The following is a 17168-nucleotide window of genomic DNA, read 5'->3' on the forward strand; positions in this document are numbered from 1 at the left end:
AAGTGTTGTTCTTAAATATTGTATACGATAAAATTAAAGAAAATCATTAAAAACTGTCTGAGAACCGATCAAAGATCGATTTTATTTTACTCGTAAAAATATTATCTGTACCGTCTTCGGATGTTGTACTTTATTTTACATTTATTTCCCTTACCAAACAGCCAGTAATCAAATGTCTCTCACATCTTTCTGTTCGATATACGTTTGTTCTCTTGTACTCAGATCCTTCATATTTGTATTTTATACACATCACCTATGCTCATATTTTAATATTAAAACAATTTTTTTTAGTACAACTTGGACTTCCAAGGTCTGTCGGCCAGAAGCGGTGGCTTCGGCGAGCGCGGCGAAGACGGTAGCGGTGCTGGTTCCGGAGGTGAAGGTGGCAAACTGAGTGGAGGATCAGGCTCGGATGGATCCATGTGACAGTTTGGGATGGGGCGGAGGAGCAAAGGGGATGGCCGCCGCACCCGCGTGTCGTTCCTGCTCTTCTGAGCCCGTGCAGCTACACTTGCAGCCAGCACGAAACCCACAGACTAATTACATGGCTTCCAAATCCCTGCATACAACCAATACTACTGGAAAATTATTTCCGGTATTTGGATTACTAAAGTTACCGGATAAGTTTCGCTCAACAAATAAAAGTAGCATAATATAATATATTTACATTGTATTTGTCTATAATGTTTATTCGCCGTCATCACATAAGTGGTGAATGGCTATTATAATATTATATCCGTGACACGATTGATTTAACGTAATCGCGCCCGACACGTTTCTGTTAACGTTCGATTCGCATCGATGTACCGTACAGTTATTTGTATTATTATTTTTAATATTATGTTTTATCAACGGTGATTTACCAAACGTTTAATAATCATTCGAGTACCTACACTCCTTCCGAGTTCACACGTGTTATAATAATATATTATATTATAATGTCTCGTGGTATGAGGAGTATCTACCTGTAATTCATATGGAATAGAACTATTCTATTGCGTAGGCCAATGGACGACAACTATTCAATTCTAAAGTATAGTAAATACTAAATAAAACTATGCATTATGATTTAACTGACAATATTATAATGTTATATTGTCGTTAATGTTTTGAGCAAAGAGCAATATATACACATATATTAATTATATTATATTATTATATAAATAATTTTCAATAAATGTTTTGATTTTTTAAATCATAATAAAATGATGTCACTATAAAAATGTTATTTAACTTAAACACAATCTTAAGCTTATAGACAATCAGGCAATATAATTTACTAGGACACAGTTAATAAAGATCTAAATGAAATAAATATTTTAACTACAAAATATAATATATATATAATATATGAGTAATAACACGGTGTTCATTAGGATATCTTTTACGATGGACTCGACCTGACTGCTCATATTGAGTATACCTATAATTTGATGTGTTTTGATATTTACCTACTTGTACATAAAAACCCTATTGACTGTACAATTTTAACCTGAATTTTGATATCATTCGGCTTTAAGTCATAATAAATGTATCGCAATATAGATGTGTTCTCAATAATTAGCGATTATTAATTATATTACCACACATACTATACGGTTTCATTTGCATTGGACATCTATCTCCAACTAAAAACCATTCAATAACGATTCAAATAATGTTTTAACTATTTTAAATAATGTAAAAATTACGCAAATTATTTATATTTTTTCTGAGATGTCAAGACTGTGTCTTCCACTCGAAAAAAAAAATGTTTTCCATGTCAAAAAAATTCAAAGTAGAATATTAAGCTATGTGTCTTCCCCAAATTGTGTTCCATTGCCCTATAACTTCCCGTGTGTTTTAACTTATTAGATATAACGATCTCTGAAAAAATTTAGTTGTTGATCAATATTTTATTATGAATTGATTATTTTAATACAATTTCGAATATTTATGGCGTTCTATTTAAATGCCAAATTTTAAAAATTCGTATATCTTTTTTTGGCTTAAACATTTTTTAACGATCTTTAAAAGTGATTTTGTAAATACATACATTAGACTGTGCCAAATTTTTAACATCGTTTGATCAATTTTAAATAATTTGTATACCGTGTTATTTTTATGTAAATTATCAAAATACAATTTGTTGTTAAGAGTGAAAAATTTGAATTTCTACCACGTTCATCGTTATCGTATTACTATAATAAGAACGTTCATATTAATAGACACTACGCATAACAATAGATAAAGAAAAAATATCATTTGCTTTGAACTGATGTCCAATTAACCGTGTACATAAAACTGTTGAACGAATTACATACTGAGCCATATTTATTTCTTGAAGTATAAACTTTGATTTAAATATGTTCATTTTTTTTTAAACAAATAAGCATAATTTAATGCAATCGACAATTATTCATCTTTTTTTAAGATCAATAATATTTTCTTTTTTGTAATCAATTGTTTCGTGAGATATATAAATAATTATTCATTTATTATAATACACGTTATTAGGGGCTTTTATTTATACGTTTGTTTGATTTTATAATATTCAAACTAAATTAATAACTTTTTTAACTAAATCTAAAATATGTTATACAAAATGGTAAAATTTATCAAAGTGAAAATGTAGTTCAGTATACGAATGGAAATATATATATATATATGTATTTTTTGTTTTTGTGAACAATCGTGAATCCTTTATTAAATTGATGAAATTTAAAATAATGCAAGTGTTTACTTAAAATAATCCTTATACGTGAATTTAACGATTTTTCCTTTCTTGTACAGTTTGTAGATGAATGAATAATTAAAACATTTAAAAAAAAAACCTTGTTTAGTCAAGTGATTATAGTCTTCAAAAATTTTAGTTTACTCATAAGTTAATTATTTCATAATTTACTATAGTTTTCTGTAATTATCTGATAAATTGTAAGCGCATAATATAGATTATCAGTTAGGGTATAATAATTTAGGTTCTGTTCAATATTTTACTAATTCCTAAATCCTGATAGAATAATTAAAAAATTGTTTATGGTCGCTATAAGACTTATACAACGACATTAAACAAATTCTATACAATTTAGCTATTGGTATATCAATGTACATTTTATATTTTACAATATATTAATCACCTAAATTGAAAAGATAAAAATTCATCAAACCTTTTTTTTTTTAAAAACCTATGATCAGTAATACTTAATTTACAAATAAAATCTGTATGATGGTTATTCTCGTTACAAGTGACAATGAGTTTTTACAACGGCCCATTGAAACGGATAATAGATTCACTTTTTCTTAATTGAAGCCTTTCTTAAAATTATTATACATCAAATTCAACGCATTAGTAAAAAATACACTCGTTAAATTGTTGAAAACATAGTTTTATTTTTTATATTCATTAAAAACGCATTTTAACTAAAGCTAGTTTATATTATACAGATTTTTTTAAATATATTGTACAAAGTTATATAGTAATGTTTTATTTTATTTGTTTACATTAATTTCTGTAAAAATTTGTTGTTAAATATTATTATTTTAGATTGCATTTCTAATATTTAAGAGTTATAAATATATTATTTTTTTTATCACTTACTTAAATTATAATTTTTAGACAAAAGCTTGTCAACTGGTAAACATATTTTTGTTTTAAGTCAATGATTTGAAATCTGATTCAGAAAAATTATGGACATTAATGTTATATTTACTCATGACGAAAACAATAGTTCGATTTAGTGACGTAGTGTGCTTTAAGCATATTTCGGTAACAGACAATCTTTTGATGTATTTTTTTTTTAATTAACCCTTAGTCGTTAGTTGGATTACAACTAACGATTTAACTGTTTTTTCAAGTTAAAATTTGAACTTGTTTTTATAGCTAAAAAATAAATAAGTATTTTTTTACCGTGTTGAATGTCGAATGACGCCGAAAGTCCTTTATTATACAAAATATGAACGATTACATCACTTTGTACATCTGATATTAGTGTGTAATTTGTTGAATGTTAATTAAGATTATTTAAATATTTATAACACACACACATAAACACACACATCCATATATGTTTTATATTATATAAATACATACATTACACATACTTACTACATTATATAAATAATATTGAGTGTGTATTATATTTTAGACAAGTCTAAAATTGAACTTAAACTATACTAATTTGTGGTACCATTGTAAAGCGTCGGTGATTTTGTTTTTATTTATTAATTATTATAAGTAAATAGAACGCGTTTTTTGTCCGAATAATGTTTTTGACTTTGTATTTCGTCATTTTTTTCGAATTGTTTTTTTATATGCATGTAAAAAAATATATTTGTAAATGTTTTATTGTACATCTTCGTTACAAAACACTTGAATAATAAATACAATTAAAAAATAATTGTTATTTACTTATACCTCTCCAAAACAATAGAAGAAAAGTTGTATTTGTTAGTTTCAGATTCTGTATGGTTTATTTATTTTATAACTGATAATAATTTTATTAATACAACAAATATAACATAAAATAATTTAAATAATAATAAAATAATATTTTAATGCATAATTTAGTTAGGTATGTAATAAAAATAATACAATACATTTGTCAAGAATTTGTCAAGTTTTTAAAATTCATAAGAAGATATCACAGTTCATTTAATACAAATTTCAGTACATAAAATAAATTAACAAAATCACAGTATATAAATATATATTAAATTTAAGTATTAGTCTTGAATAAAACATGGTTATTTAAAGCACTTATATAATTTAACAAGTATTTTGTAGGTGACTTCATGTTAGATTTAATTATGATAGTTATTATAAATTATTATAATTAATAAGTAATTGCTAAAAACACTGGGCACATTTTTTGTCTCAAAGTAATGGTGAGAAAATGAAAATTGACAGACACATTTATGTGATATGGTTATTAGGCCAAAAAAGCATCAGACGATAATAATATGAATTGTGTTACATTTTTCAATTCCATATTTATCATAATATATTGTGCATACTTATATTTTCACTTATGAAAATTATTTAATATAATTTTATCTACAACATTTAATATCGATATTTAGATTATTTTTATTCCTGTAATTCTGGAAGAAACCTACAATAATTTTATTTTTTCACCGGATAGGTTCATTTAGAATTGTAAAATACTACAATATTTAATATGTCACCGGTTACTAAAATAAAGTATCCATTGTCATGTATTTTTTTTCTCACAGTTTTATCTAATGATTCTAGACAAAAAGTTACCTAGTGATTTTTACAAAATATCATTAGTTTATAATTTATAATATTCAAAGAGATACAATCCTTTAATATAATAACAATCAAATAGTTTTTTTTTATTTTATAGGTATGGTTTGTTTTTAAAATTAAATATATATTAGTAAAACATAGTTCAAGCTATTCTTAATTATAAACGTCGAGTATTTCATCTTGAGTCCGTTTCATTTCTTTTCTAAAACAAAATATATACCAGTTTTATTATTGATCACCTACATCAGAAATTAATTAATTATTAATAATTAAATTAAACATTTATGTGATATTATGATTCTATTGTAAAATAGTTAATATTATTTTAACAATAATTTTAATTATATGAAAATATTGGTTGCACCATATAATTTCAGATCAATAAAAAATGTATTATGTGATATAAGTATTGAGATTATAGAATTTAAAATATTAAATTAAAATAAATTGCTAATAACAATTTTTTTTAGCAATTATAAAGGTAGCATTTCTTTTTTTTATGGTTGTCCTAAAAAATTATAACCAAACTTACATATTATATGAAAATATCTTTAACATTCAATTACTTGTTAATAATAACAATTTTTTTTAGCAATTATAAAGGTAGCATTTCTTTTTTTTATGGTTGTCCTAAAAAATTATAATCAAACTTACATATTATATGAAAATATCTTTAACATTCAATTACTTGTTAATATTAAAGAATGGAAAAACTATGAATCCCCCACATTGTAAAATATATTTTATGCTTGGGAGGATGAACAAAATACGAAAATATAAGATTATTATCGAGTATCCAAGTAGGTAATTATTCTTCTTCTGCTGCTATTTATTACTCTCTGAGAGTTTTCGCCATCAAATAGGTAAGTGACGTAATATTTTATCGATCTTATTCAAATACATAAACATGATTTACTTACCTATACGGTTTATTTACGATCTCCGTCCGGTGTAGTTGACTTATAGAATTTGTGTGTTTTAGTATCCCGGGTGTGTCTAAAAGGCGCTTGATTTCTTTCGATTAACGGAACAGGGCATGGTCCGCTCACTCGCGGTTTATATTCGTTTCTGTAATGACTAGTACTGGACTCCATTGAAGAATCGCCCAGACTGATATGTGACCTGTTTGTGGACGACCTCGACACCCTATCTTGCCGGTGCATAGCGCTAATACTGTTCCGGTTGTCTGGAGGGGATACCACGTATGTCGAGTCCAACGTATTGATGCTCTTTCTTTGGGCCGCCGCTGCCGAAGAAGTGGTATGGGGCGCTTCGATATGCGTCACATCTCCTTTGCGGTGCAACACCGAATTACTCAGATCCGTGTTCGAACTTATTACGGATTTACGGTGATGAGATTGGTCACTGTGTGTTTTCCTATCGAACGAGGACGTGTCGATGTTCAACACGTTGGAACTAGTGCTGTGCAAAGACTTCCTGTACGTTGCAGTGGAATAACTTTTTACTTCACTGCCATGCGAACGATTTGTAGAGTGCTCAGATTTTTGTTGTGACGAAAGTGATTTAGAATTGTCCCGATTGTTTTCATTCTGACTTTGGCTACTGGTCTCATACCGGTTGCTTTTATTCAACTGTTCATTCGATACAGCTGACTTGTTTGAACGCAAATCCGAAGAATAATCACGGCTAATCGAGTTTCTCTCATTGGTATTTCCGCTAACAAACGATTGTCTTCCTACTTCGGTTTTGAGAACTTTACTCGTTTGATTATTTGAATAATGTTCAGAACGCTGTTCTGTAGATGACGCATTTCGATTATTTGTTGATTTTTCGTCAGACAGAGTTATAACAAAACTTTCAGGCCGTCGAATTTGTTCACTGTTTTTCGAATTACTAGTGGTAGTGCTCTGTTTAAAGTTTTGAGCACTGGTTTCATTGGTATGTTTTTGACTAGACTGACCAATGTTTTGAAGAGTTTGATGCTGTGAAGAATAATTTCGACTATCGTTATTACTCAGATGCCCGTGTCTATGTTGTGTAGATTGTACTCTGTCAACAAGGTCATCATTTTGTAGTCTATTGTGATTCAACACCCCTCTGGATTCTTGAGACTGTCGGGAAGAGTAAATGTGTTGTTCACTTGTTTGTCCATGCCGCTGATTTGAATTACTGACATTTTGTGAAGACATATGGTTATAATGATTGGATGAATGTTGACGAGTTGTATTATCTGAATATCTTTGATCATTCTTCTGGTTAAGTTGTTGCTTCGATGATGATGCATTTCTACTACTGCTTAAATCTGTTACGGATCCTTTTAAATAATCTCTCTTTTGAGAAGTCTCCCATTTTTTTCTTTCCACGTGTTCTTCAGATTTTGAGCTTCTTTGATACGTAGAATCAGATGATTGTTTCACAACACGATTTTCAACGTTTTGTGATTCAGATGATTGTCTAAGTTCTCCTTCAAATTGTGACTGACCATATTTGACACTAATTTTTTCTTTTGTATTTGAATCTTTAGCATAATCCCCCAAAGAAATTTGAGATTCAATATGCTTTCTAGAATTCGTATTGTTCTGCTGATGTTTGTGTACTGAAGAATAGTTTTCAGTATTTGAAGAAGAATGCGATTTTTCCATTTGATTTATTCGTCTATTGTCGCTTACAGTTTGATTATTTTCAGTTATTTTTTGAGAATATCCTGAATCTAATGACTTTTGATCGGAATGGATGTTTTTATTGGTAAAGTGCATTGTTCCTTCAATTTTCAAATTATCCTCATGTTTCCTGATTATAGCTTGCTCAACCTTTCGAACTGTATAAGTTCGATCTCTTTTTTCAAATTCTCCTTCCATCCGTAAATTATCTTGAGGCTTATAAGCAAGAGTCCGCTCACCTACAGTTACTTTTTGTACGACTCGTTTTTCAAAATCACCTTCTGATTTTAAGTTATCCGGATGCCGTATTTGTTTTGGTCGTTCACCTGGTCCATAATTTTGTTGAGAAGGTCTATCAAATGCACCTTCTGGTTTTAAATTATCTTTAGGTTTTACAATAGGCGCTCTATCACCAGGACCAATTGTTTGATGTGTACGTTTTTCAAAGTCACCTTCCGGTCTTAAGTTATCTGGATGTCTGATTTGTTTTGGTCGTTCACCTGGTTTATAATTATCTGTAGACGGCCTATCAAAGTCACCTTCCGGTCTTAAGTTATCTGGATGTCTGATTTGTTTTGGTCGTTCACCTGGTTTATAATTATCTGTAGACGGCCTATCAAATTCTCCTTCCGGTCTTAAGTTATCTGGATGTCTGATTTGTTTTGGTCGTTCACCTGGTTTATAATTATCTGTAGACGGCCTATCAAATTCTCCTTCTGGTCTTAAGTTATCAGGATGTCTAATTTGTTTTGGTCGTTCACCTGGTCTGTAATTATCTGAAGACGGCCTATCAAATTCTCCTTCTGGTCTTAAGTTATCTGGATGTCTGATTTGTTTTGGTCGTTCACCTGGTTTATAATTATCTGTAGACGGCCTATCAAATTCTCCTTCTGGTCTTAAGTTATCTGGATGTCTGATTTGTTTTGGTCGTTCACCTGGTTTATAATTATCTGTAGACGGCCTATCAAATTCTCCTTCTGGTCTTAAGTTATCAGGATGTCTAATTTGTTTTGGTCGTTCACCTGGTCTGTAATTATCTGAAGACGGCCTATCAAATTCTCCTTCTGGTCTTAAGTTATCTGGATGTCTGATTTGTTTTGGTCTTTCACCGGATGTGTATTTATCTGGAGACGGTCTATCAAAGTCTCCTTCAGGTTTGAGATTATCTTTAGGTTTAACAATAGGAGCCCGGTCACCCAATCCAATAATTTGAGTAGTACGTTTTTCAAATTCGCCTTCCATTCTTAAATTATCAGGATGTCTAATTTGTTTTGGTCGTTCACCTGGTCTGTAATTATCTGAAGATGGTCTATCAAAGTCACCTTCCGGTCTTAAGTTATCTGGATGTCTGATTTGTTTTGGTCGTTCACCAGATGTGTATTTCTCTGGAGATGGTCTATCAAATTCACCTTCAGGTTTGAGATTATCTTTAGGTTTAACAATAGGGGCTCTGTCACCGGGTCCGACTACATGTTGAGAACGTTTTTCAAATTCACCTTCAAGTTTTAGATTATCTGGATGCCGTATTTGATTCGGTCTTTCAGCACAAACATAGGACAATTGTTCACGTTTCTCAAATTCCCCCTCCATTCTAAGGTTGTCTTCATGTTTCATAACTGAAGATACTCTATTCACAACGTGTTTACTATAATCATTTCTCGAGTGCATATCAATAAACTCACCTTCAATTCTTAAATTGTCTTCTCTGTGAATAATTTCAGACCGCTCCCCTCTAGTTGCTGAATAATCACTTCGTTTAAAACTATCCATGAATTCACCTTCTACTTTCAGATTATCCTCATGTTTAACAATTTCAGAACGAATACCAGTTTTATGCGTATAATCGTCTTTCTTAAAAATAGAATGTTCGCCAGTCATCTTTAAGTTATCTTCGTGAATGTGAATAACGGCTCTTTCACCTACAGATACTTCAGATATGTTCTTAATATATGATGTGTCTAATACACCTTCAGGATATAAATTATCCTTAGGTTTGACGATAGCAGCCCTATCACCTGGACCCACTACTTGTTGAATACGTTTCTCAAATTCGCCTTCTAGAACCAAATTGTCTTTAGGTTTAACAATTGGGGCACGATCACCAGGCCCGACTTTCTGTGGTGTCCGTTTTTCAAATTCACCTTCAGGTTTCAAATTGTCACTGGGTTTAAATGGAGTCGGTCGTTCACTAGGTCTAAACTTTTCATGTACCGGACGATCGAAATCTCCCTCTGATTTAAGATTATCAGAAGGTTTAAATTGTTTTGGTCTTTCAGATGGTGAATACTCTGGATGCTTGGGCCGTTCAAAACTTCCTTCAGGAAATAGATTGTCTTGAGGTTTGATTTGCTTAGGTCTTTCGGATGGTTGGAATTCATTAGGTTTTGGTCGTTGAAATTCCCCTTCTGGATACAAATTGTCTTTAGGTTTAACAATTGGTGCACGATCTCCAGGACCAACTTTCTGTGGAGTTCGTTTTTCAAATTCACCTTCCGGTTTCAAATTGTCACTTGGTTTAAAAGCAGCAGGCCGCTCACTTGGTTTGAATTTTTCATAAACTGGACGTTCAAAATCACCTTCGGGTTTAAGATTGTCTGTAGGTTTAAATTGTTTAGGTCTTTCAGATGGTGAATATTCAGGTAATTCAGGACGGTCAAAACTACCTTCCGGAAATAGATTGTCTTGTGGTTTTACTTGCTTTGGCCTTTCAGATGGTCGATAATCATCTGGTTTAGGTCGTTGGAATTCACCTTCTGGATATAAATTGTCTTTTGGCTTAACAATTGGTGCACGATCTCCAGGACCAACTTTCTGTGGAGTTCGTTTTTCGAATTCACCTTCTGGTTTTAAATTATCACTTGGTTTAAAAGCAGCGGGACGTTCACTTGGTTGGAACTTTTCATAAACTGGACGTTCGAAATCACCTTCTGGTTTTAGATTATCTATAGGCTTAAATTGTTTTGGCCTCTCAGACGATGAATACTCTGGATAATCAGGACGATCAAAACTGCCTTCTGGAAACAGATTGTCTTGTGGCTTGACTTGCTTAGGTCTTTCAGATGGTTGGAATTCAATAGGTTTTGGTCGTTGGAATTCACCTTCTGGATATAAATTGTCTTTAGGTTTAACTATTGGAGCTCGATCACCGGGGCCAACCTTTTGAGGTACACGTTTTTCAAATTCACCCTCTGGTTTTAAATTATCACTAGGTTTAAATGGTGTTGGACGTTCACTTGGTTTGAACTTCTCATAAACTGGTCTCTCAAAATCTCCTTCCGGTTTAAGATTGTCTGTAGGCTTAAACTGTTTTGGTCTCTCAGATGGAGAATACTCTGGATGCTCTGGTCTTTGAAATTCACCTTCAGGAAACAGATTGTCTTGTGGCTTGACTTGCTTAGGTCTTTCAGATGGTTGGAATTCATTTGTTTTCGGTCTTTGGAATTCACCTTCAGGATACAAATTGTCTTTAGGTTTAACGATTGGAGCACGATCACCGGGTCCAACTTTCTGTGGCGTGCGCTTTTCAAATTCTCCTTCAGGTTTTAGGTTATCCGTTGGCTTAAATGGTGTTGGACGCTCACTTGGCTTGAACTTTTCATAAACGGGACGTTCAAAATCTCCCTCTGGTTTAAGATTATCATTTGGTATAAATTGTTTTGGCCTCTCAGACGCTAAATACTCGGGATGTACAGGACGTTCAAAAGAACCTTCGGGGAACAAATTATCTTGTGGTTTGATTTGCTTTGGTCGTTCAGACGGCCTGAATTCATCTGGCTTACGCTTTTCAAATTCACCTTCCGGTTTCAAATTGTCACTTGGTTTAAAAGCAGTTGGCCGCTCACTTGGTTTAAATTTTTCATAAACTGGACGTTCAAAATCACCTTCAGGCTTTAGGTTATCAGTAGGCTTAAATTGTTTTGGTCTCTCGGATGGTGAATATTCTGGATACTCTGGTCGTTCAAAATTTCCTTCGGGGAATAGATTATCTTGTGGTTTTACTTGCTTAACTCGTTCAGCTGGTTGGAATTCATGTGGTTTCTTTCTTTCAAATTCCCCTTCGGTTTTCAGATTATCTGTTGGCTTATATGCGTTCGGACGTTCACTAGGCCTAAACTTTTCATGTATTGGACGTTCGAAATCTCCCTCAGGCTTAAGATTATCAGTAGGTTTAAACTGTTTAGGTCTCTCAGATGGCGAATACTCTGGATGCTCTGGTCTTTGAAATTCACCTTCAGGAAACAAATTGTCTTTTGGTTTAACAACTGGTGCCCGTTCTCCTGGACCAACTTTCTGTGGTGTACGTTTTTCGAAATCTCCCTCGGGTTTTAGGTTATCTGTTGGTTTAAATGGTGATGGTCGCTCACTTGGCTTGAACTTCTCATAAACTGGTCTCTCAAAATCTCCTTCCGGTTTAAGATTGTCAGTAGGTTTAAACTGTTTAGGTCTCTCAGATGGCGAATACTCTGGATGCTCTGGTCTTTGAAATTCACCTTCAGGAAACAAATTATCTTGTGGTTTTACTTGCTTAACCCGTTCAGCTGGTTGGAATTTATCTGGTTTCTTTCTTTCAAATTCGCCTTCTGGTTTAAGATTATCTGATGGCTTATATGCAGCCGGACGTTCACTAGGCCTAAACTTTTCATGTATTGGACGTTCAAAATCTCCCTCAGGTTTAAGATTATCTGTAGGTTTAAACTGTTTAGGTCTCTCAGATGTCGCGTATTCTGGATGCTCTGGTCTTTCAAATTCCCCTTCCGGAAACAAATTATCTTTTGGTTTAACAACTGGTGCCCGTTCTCCTGGACCAACTGTCTGAGGTGTACGTTTTTCGAATTCACCTTCAGGTTTCAAATTATCACTGGGTTTAAATGGTGTAGGACGTTCACTTGCTTGGAACTTTTCATAAACAGGTCTTTCAAAATCACCTTCCGGTTTAAGATTGTCAGTAGGCTTGAACTGTTTTGGTCTTTCTGAGGGTAAATATTGAGGTAATTCTGGTCGAACAAAACTTCCTTCGGGGAACAAATTGTCTTGAGGTTTCACTTGCTTTGGTCTTTCAGATGACTGATAATCATCAGGTTTTGGTCGTTGGAACTCACCTTCTGGATACAAATTGTCTTTAGGTTTAACAATTGGTGCACGATCACCTGGACCAACTGTCTGAGGTGTACGTTTTTCGAATTCACCTTCAGGTTTCAAATTATCACTGGGTTTAAATGGTGTAGGACGTTCACTTGCTTGGAACTTTTCATAAACAGGTCTTTCAAAATCACCTTCCGGTTTAAGATTGTCAGTAGGCTTGAACTGTTTTGGTCTTTCTGAGGGTAAATATTGAGGTAATTCTGGTCGAACAAAACTTCCTTCGGGGAACAAATTGTCTTGAGGTTTCACCTGCTTTGGTCTTTCAGATGACTGATAATCATCAGGTTTTGGTCGTTGGAACTCACCTTCTGGATACAAATTGTCTTTAGGTTTAACAATTGGTGCACGATCACCCGGACCAACTTTCTGTGGTGTACGTTTTTCAAATTCTCCTTCTGGTTTTAAATTATCACTCGGTTTAAAAGCAGTAGGCCGCTCACTTGGTTTAAACTTCTCGTGAACTGGACGTTCGAAATCACCTTCTGGTTTTAGATTATCTATAGGCTTAAATTGTTTTGGCCTCTCAGATGCTGAATACTCAGGATAATTAGGTCGATCAAAACTTCCTTCAGGAAACAAGTTATCTTGTGGTTTCACTTGCTTTGGTCTTTCAGAAGGCTGGTAATTATCTGGTTTTGGTCTTTGGAACTCACCTTCTGGATACAAATTGTCTTTAGGTTTAACTATTGGAGCTCGATCACCTGGCCCAACCTTTTGAGGTACACGCTTTTCAAATTCACCTTCGGGTTTTAGGTTGTCTGTTGGTTTAAATGGTGTAGGACGTTCACTAGCTTGGAACTTTTCATAAACGGGTCTTTCAAAATCACCTTCTGGTTTAAGATTGTCTGTAGGCTTAAATTGTTTAGGTCTTTCAGATGGTGAATATTCAGGTAACTCAGGACGATCAAAACTGCCTTCTGGGAACAGATTGTCTTGTGGTTTGACTTGCTTAGGTCTTTCAGATGGTTGAAATTCATCTGGTTTCGGTCGATGAAACTTACCTTCTGGATATAGATTATCTTGAGGTTTAACAATTGGAGCACGATCACCAGGTCCTACCTTCTGTGGTGTACGCTTTTCAAATTCACCTTCTGGCTTTAAGTTATCTGTTGGCTTAAATGGTGTTGGACGCTCACTAGGTTTAAACTTTTCATATACAGGCCGTTCGAAATCTCCCTCAGGCCTAAGATTATCATTTGGTCTGAATTGTTTTGGTCTTTCTGATGGTGAATATTCCGGATATTCAGGTCTTTCAAAATTTCCTTCGGGGAATAGATTATCTTGTGGTTTGACTTGTTTTACTCGTTCAGCTGGTTGGAATTCTTCTGGCTTTTTTCTATCAAATTCCCCTTCAGGTTTTAGATTATCAGATGGTTTATACGCTGCAGGTCTTTCACTAGGTCTAAACTTTTCATGTACCGGACGGTCAAAATCTCCTTCTGGTTTAAGATTATCAGTAGGTTTAAATTGTTTTGGTCTTTCTGATGGTGAATATTCAGGATATTCAGGTCTTTCAAAGTTACCTTCAGGAAATAGATTATCTTGGGGTTTGACTTGTTTTACTCGTTCAGCCGGTTGGAATTCTTCTGGCTTCCTTCTGTCAAATTCCCCTTCTGGTTTTAGGTTATCAGATGGTTTATACGCTGCAGGTCTTTCACTAGGTCTAAACTTTTCATGTACCGGACGGTCAAAATCTCCTTCTGGTTTAAGATTATCAGTAGGTTTAAATTGTTTTGGTCTTTCAGAAGGTGAATACTCTGGATACTCGGGTCTTTCGAAATTACCTTCTGGAAACAAATTGTCTTTAGGTTTAACAATTGGTGCACGATCACCTGGACCAACCTTCTGTGGCGCACGTTTTTCAAATTCACCTTCTGGTTTAAGGTTATCCGTTGGTTTAAATGGTGTTGGGCGCTCACTTGGCTTGAACTTTTCATAAACGGGACGGTCAAAATCTCCCTCTGGTTTAAGATTATCTAAAGGCTTAAATTGTTTTGGTCTTTCAGATGTTGAATATTCAGGTATCTCAGGACGATCAAAACTGCCTTCTGGAAATAGATTGTCTTGTGGTTTAACCTGCTTTGGTCTTTCAGACGGTCGATAATCATCTGGTTTAGGTCGTTGGAATTCACCTTCTGGATATAAATTGTCTTTTGGCTTAACAATTGGAGCACGATCTCCAGGACCAACTTTCTGTGGAGTTCGTTTTTCAAATTCACCTTCTGGTTTTAAATTATCACTTGGTTTAAAAGCAGCAGGACGTTCACTTGGTTGGAACTTTTCATAAACTGGACGTTCAAAATCACCTTCGGGTTTAAGATTGTCTGTAGGTTTGAATTGTTTAGGTCTTTCAGATGGTGAATATTCAGGTAATTCAGGACGGTCAAAACTACCTTCCGGAAATAGATTGTCTTGTGGTTTAACCGGCTTTGGTCTTTCAGACGGTCGATAATCATCTGGTTTAGGTCGTTGGAATTCACCTTCTGGATATAAATTGTCTTTTGGCTTAACAATTGGTGCACGATCTCCAGGACCAACTTTCTGTGGAGTTCGTTTTTCAAATTCACCTTCTGGTTTTAAATTATCACTTGGTTTAAAAGCAGCAGGACGTTCACTTGGTTGGAACTTTTCATAAACTGGTCGTTCAAAATCACCTTCTGGTTTAAGATTGTCTGTAGGTTTAAATTGTTTAGGTCTTTCAGATGGTGAATATTCAGGTAATTCAGGACGGTCAAAACTACCTTCCGGAAATAGATTGTCTTGTGGTTTTACTTGCTTTGGCCTTTCAGACGGTCGATAATCATCTGGTTTAGGTCGTTGGAAATCACCTTCTGGATATAAATTGTCTTTAGGTTTAACTATTGGAGCTCGATCACCGGGGCCAACCTTTTGAGGTACACGTTTTTCAAATTCACCCTCTGGTTTTAAATTATCACTAGGTTTAAATGGTGTTGGACGTTCACTTGGTTTGAACTTTTCAGAAATTGGTCTTTCAAAGTCACCTTCTGGCTTAAGATTATCCGTAGGCTTGAATTGCTTTGGTCTCTCAGATGGAGAATACTCTGGATATTTGGGGCGTTCAAAACTTCCTTCAGGGAACAGATTATCTTGTGGTTTGACTTGCTTAGGTCTTTCGGATGGTTGGAATTCATCAGGTTTAGGTCGTTGGAATTCACCTTCTGGATATAAATTGTCTTTTGGTTTAACAATTGGAGCACGGTCACCAGGGCCAACCTTCTGTGGTGTACGTTTTTCGAATTCACCTTCAGGTTTTAAATTATCACTTGGTTTAAATGGAGCAGGGCGCTCACTTGGTTTATACTTTTCATTTTTTGGTCGATCAAAGTCTCCTTCTGGTTTCAAATTATCCGATGGCTTAAAAGGAGATGGTCTTTCACTGGGTTTATACTTTTCTTCGATTGGCCTTTCAAATTCTCCTTCTGGTTTAAGGTTATCTTGTGGTTTTATTTGTTTTGGCCTCTCTCCTGTTTTGTAATCTTTTTGTTTCGGACGTTCAAAGTTCCCTTCCGGTTTTAAGTTGTCTGTAGGTTTTATTTGTTTAGGTCTCTCTGATGGCTTATACTTTTCTTTTTGCGGTCTATCAAATTCACCTTCTGGTTTTAAATTATCTATTGGTTTTTTTTGTATTGGTCTTTCTGTCTGAATGTTTTTATATTGTTCCTTGGAATGTGTTCTATCATCAAATTTGCCTTCAATAGTTATATTATCTGTGTGTTTTTTTATAGTATGTCGCATATTAGTTTCGTTATGTTGTTTAAAAACTTCTGAAGTTGTAGTTTGGAAGTATATTTCTCCATCTTGCTTGGTCCATGTACGTCGCCTTACCGGTTTTTCTAATTCTACGGTTTTTGCGGAATAATCAGCCATTCGTGACGTTTCAAAAGACATTTCTCCTTCACATATTAAATTGTCTGTTCGTTTCTTTATAATTTCTATTTTTTTCGTATCGTGTCGTTGATATGCTTCTTGAGACGACGTGTTCGAATAAAAATCTCCTGTTGTTATATTTAATGTATCTTTTTTTTTTTTTCCTTTTTCGCTTCGGACGACTGGACGTTCTGGGTAATCTTCTTTATTTTTTGGTACTACCTGTAAGATATAATTATATTTGAAATTTTTTTTTTAAAATATTGTTT

At 33.7% G+C, this 17168-nt stretch overlaps 2 protein-coding genes across 3 annotated transcripts in view; one reads left to right on the top strand and one right to left on the bottom strand.

The window, feature by feature from the left end:
- The window catches only part of LOC132939441 (alpha-catulin), a 49576-nt gene extending 45200 nt beyond the window's left edge, over positions 1-4376 (top strand). The window contains 1 exon segment of the mRNA XM_061006600.1: positions 292-4376. Coding sequence (XP_060862583.1) covers positions 292-426 — 135 coding nt within the window. The 3' untranslated portion in view covers positions 427-4376.
- A 41-nt stretch (positions 4377-4417) lies between these two features.
- The window catches only part of LOC132939440 (titin), a 41140-nt gene continuing 28389 nt past the window's right edge, over positions 4418-17168 (bottom strand). Inside the window, exons 5-6 of one of the 2 annotated variants that reach the window (XM_061006599.1) lie at positions 6169-17121; positions 4418-5445 (exon numbers count right to left, since the gene is read on the bottom strand). In XM_061006599.1, the coding sequence (XP_060862582.1) occupies positions 6178-17121 (10944 nt within the window). In that variant the 3' untranslated portion in view covers positions 4418-5445; positions 6169-6177. Of the gene's footprint in view, positions 5451-6168; positions 17122-17168 lie in introns of both variants that reach the window. The other variant, XM_061006597.1, reaches the window with a different exon arrangement.

Source organism: Metopolophium dirhodum, chromosome 2 (assembly GCF_019925205.1).
Source record: "Metopolophium dirhodum isolate CAU chromosome 2, ASM1992520v1, whole genome shotgun sequence".
NCBI classification, from domain to species: Eukaryota; Metazoa; Arthropoda; class Insecta; order Hemiptera; family Aphididae; genus Metopolophium; species Metopolophium dirhodum.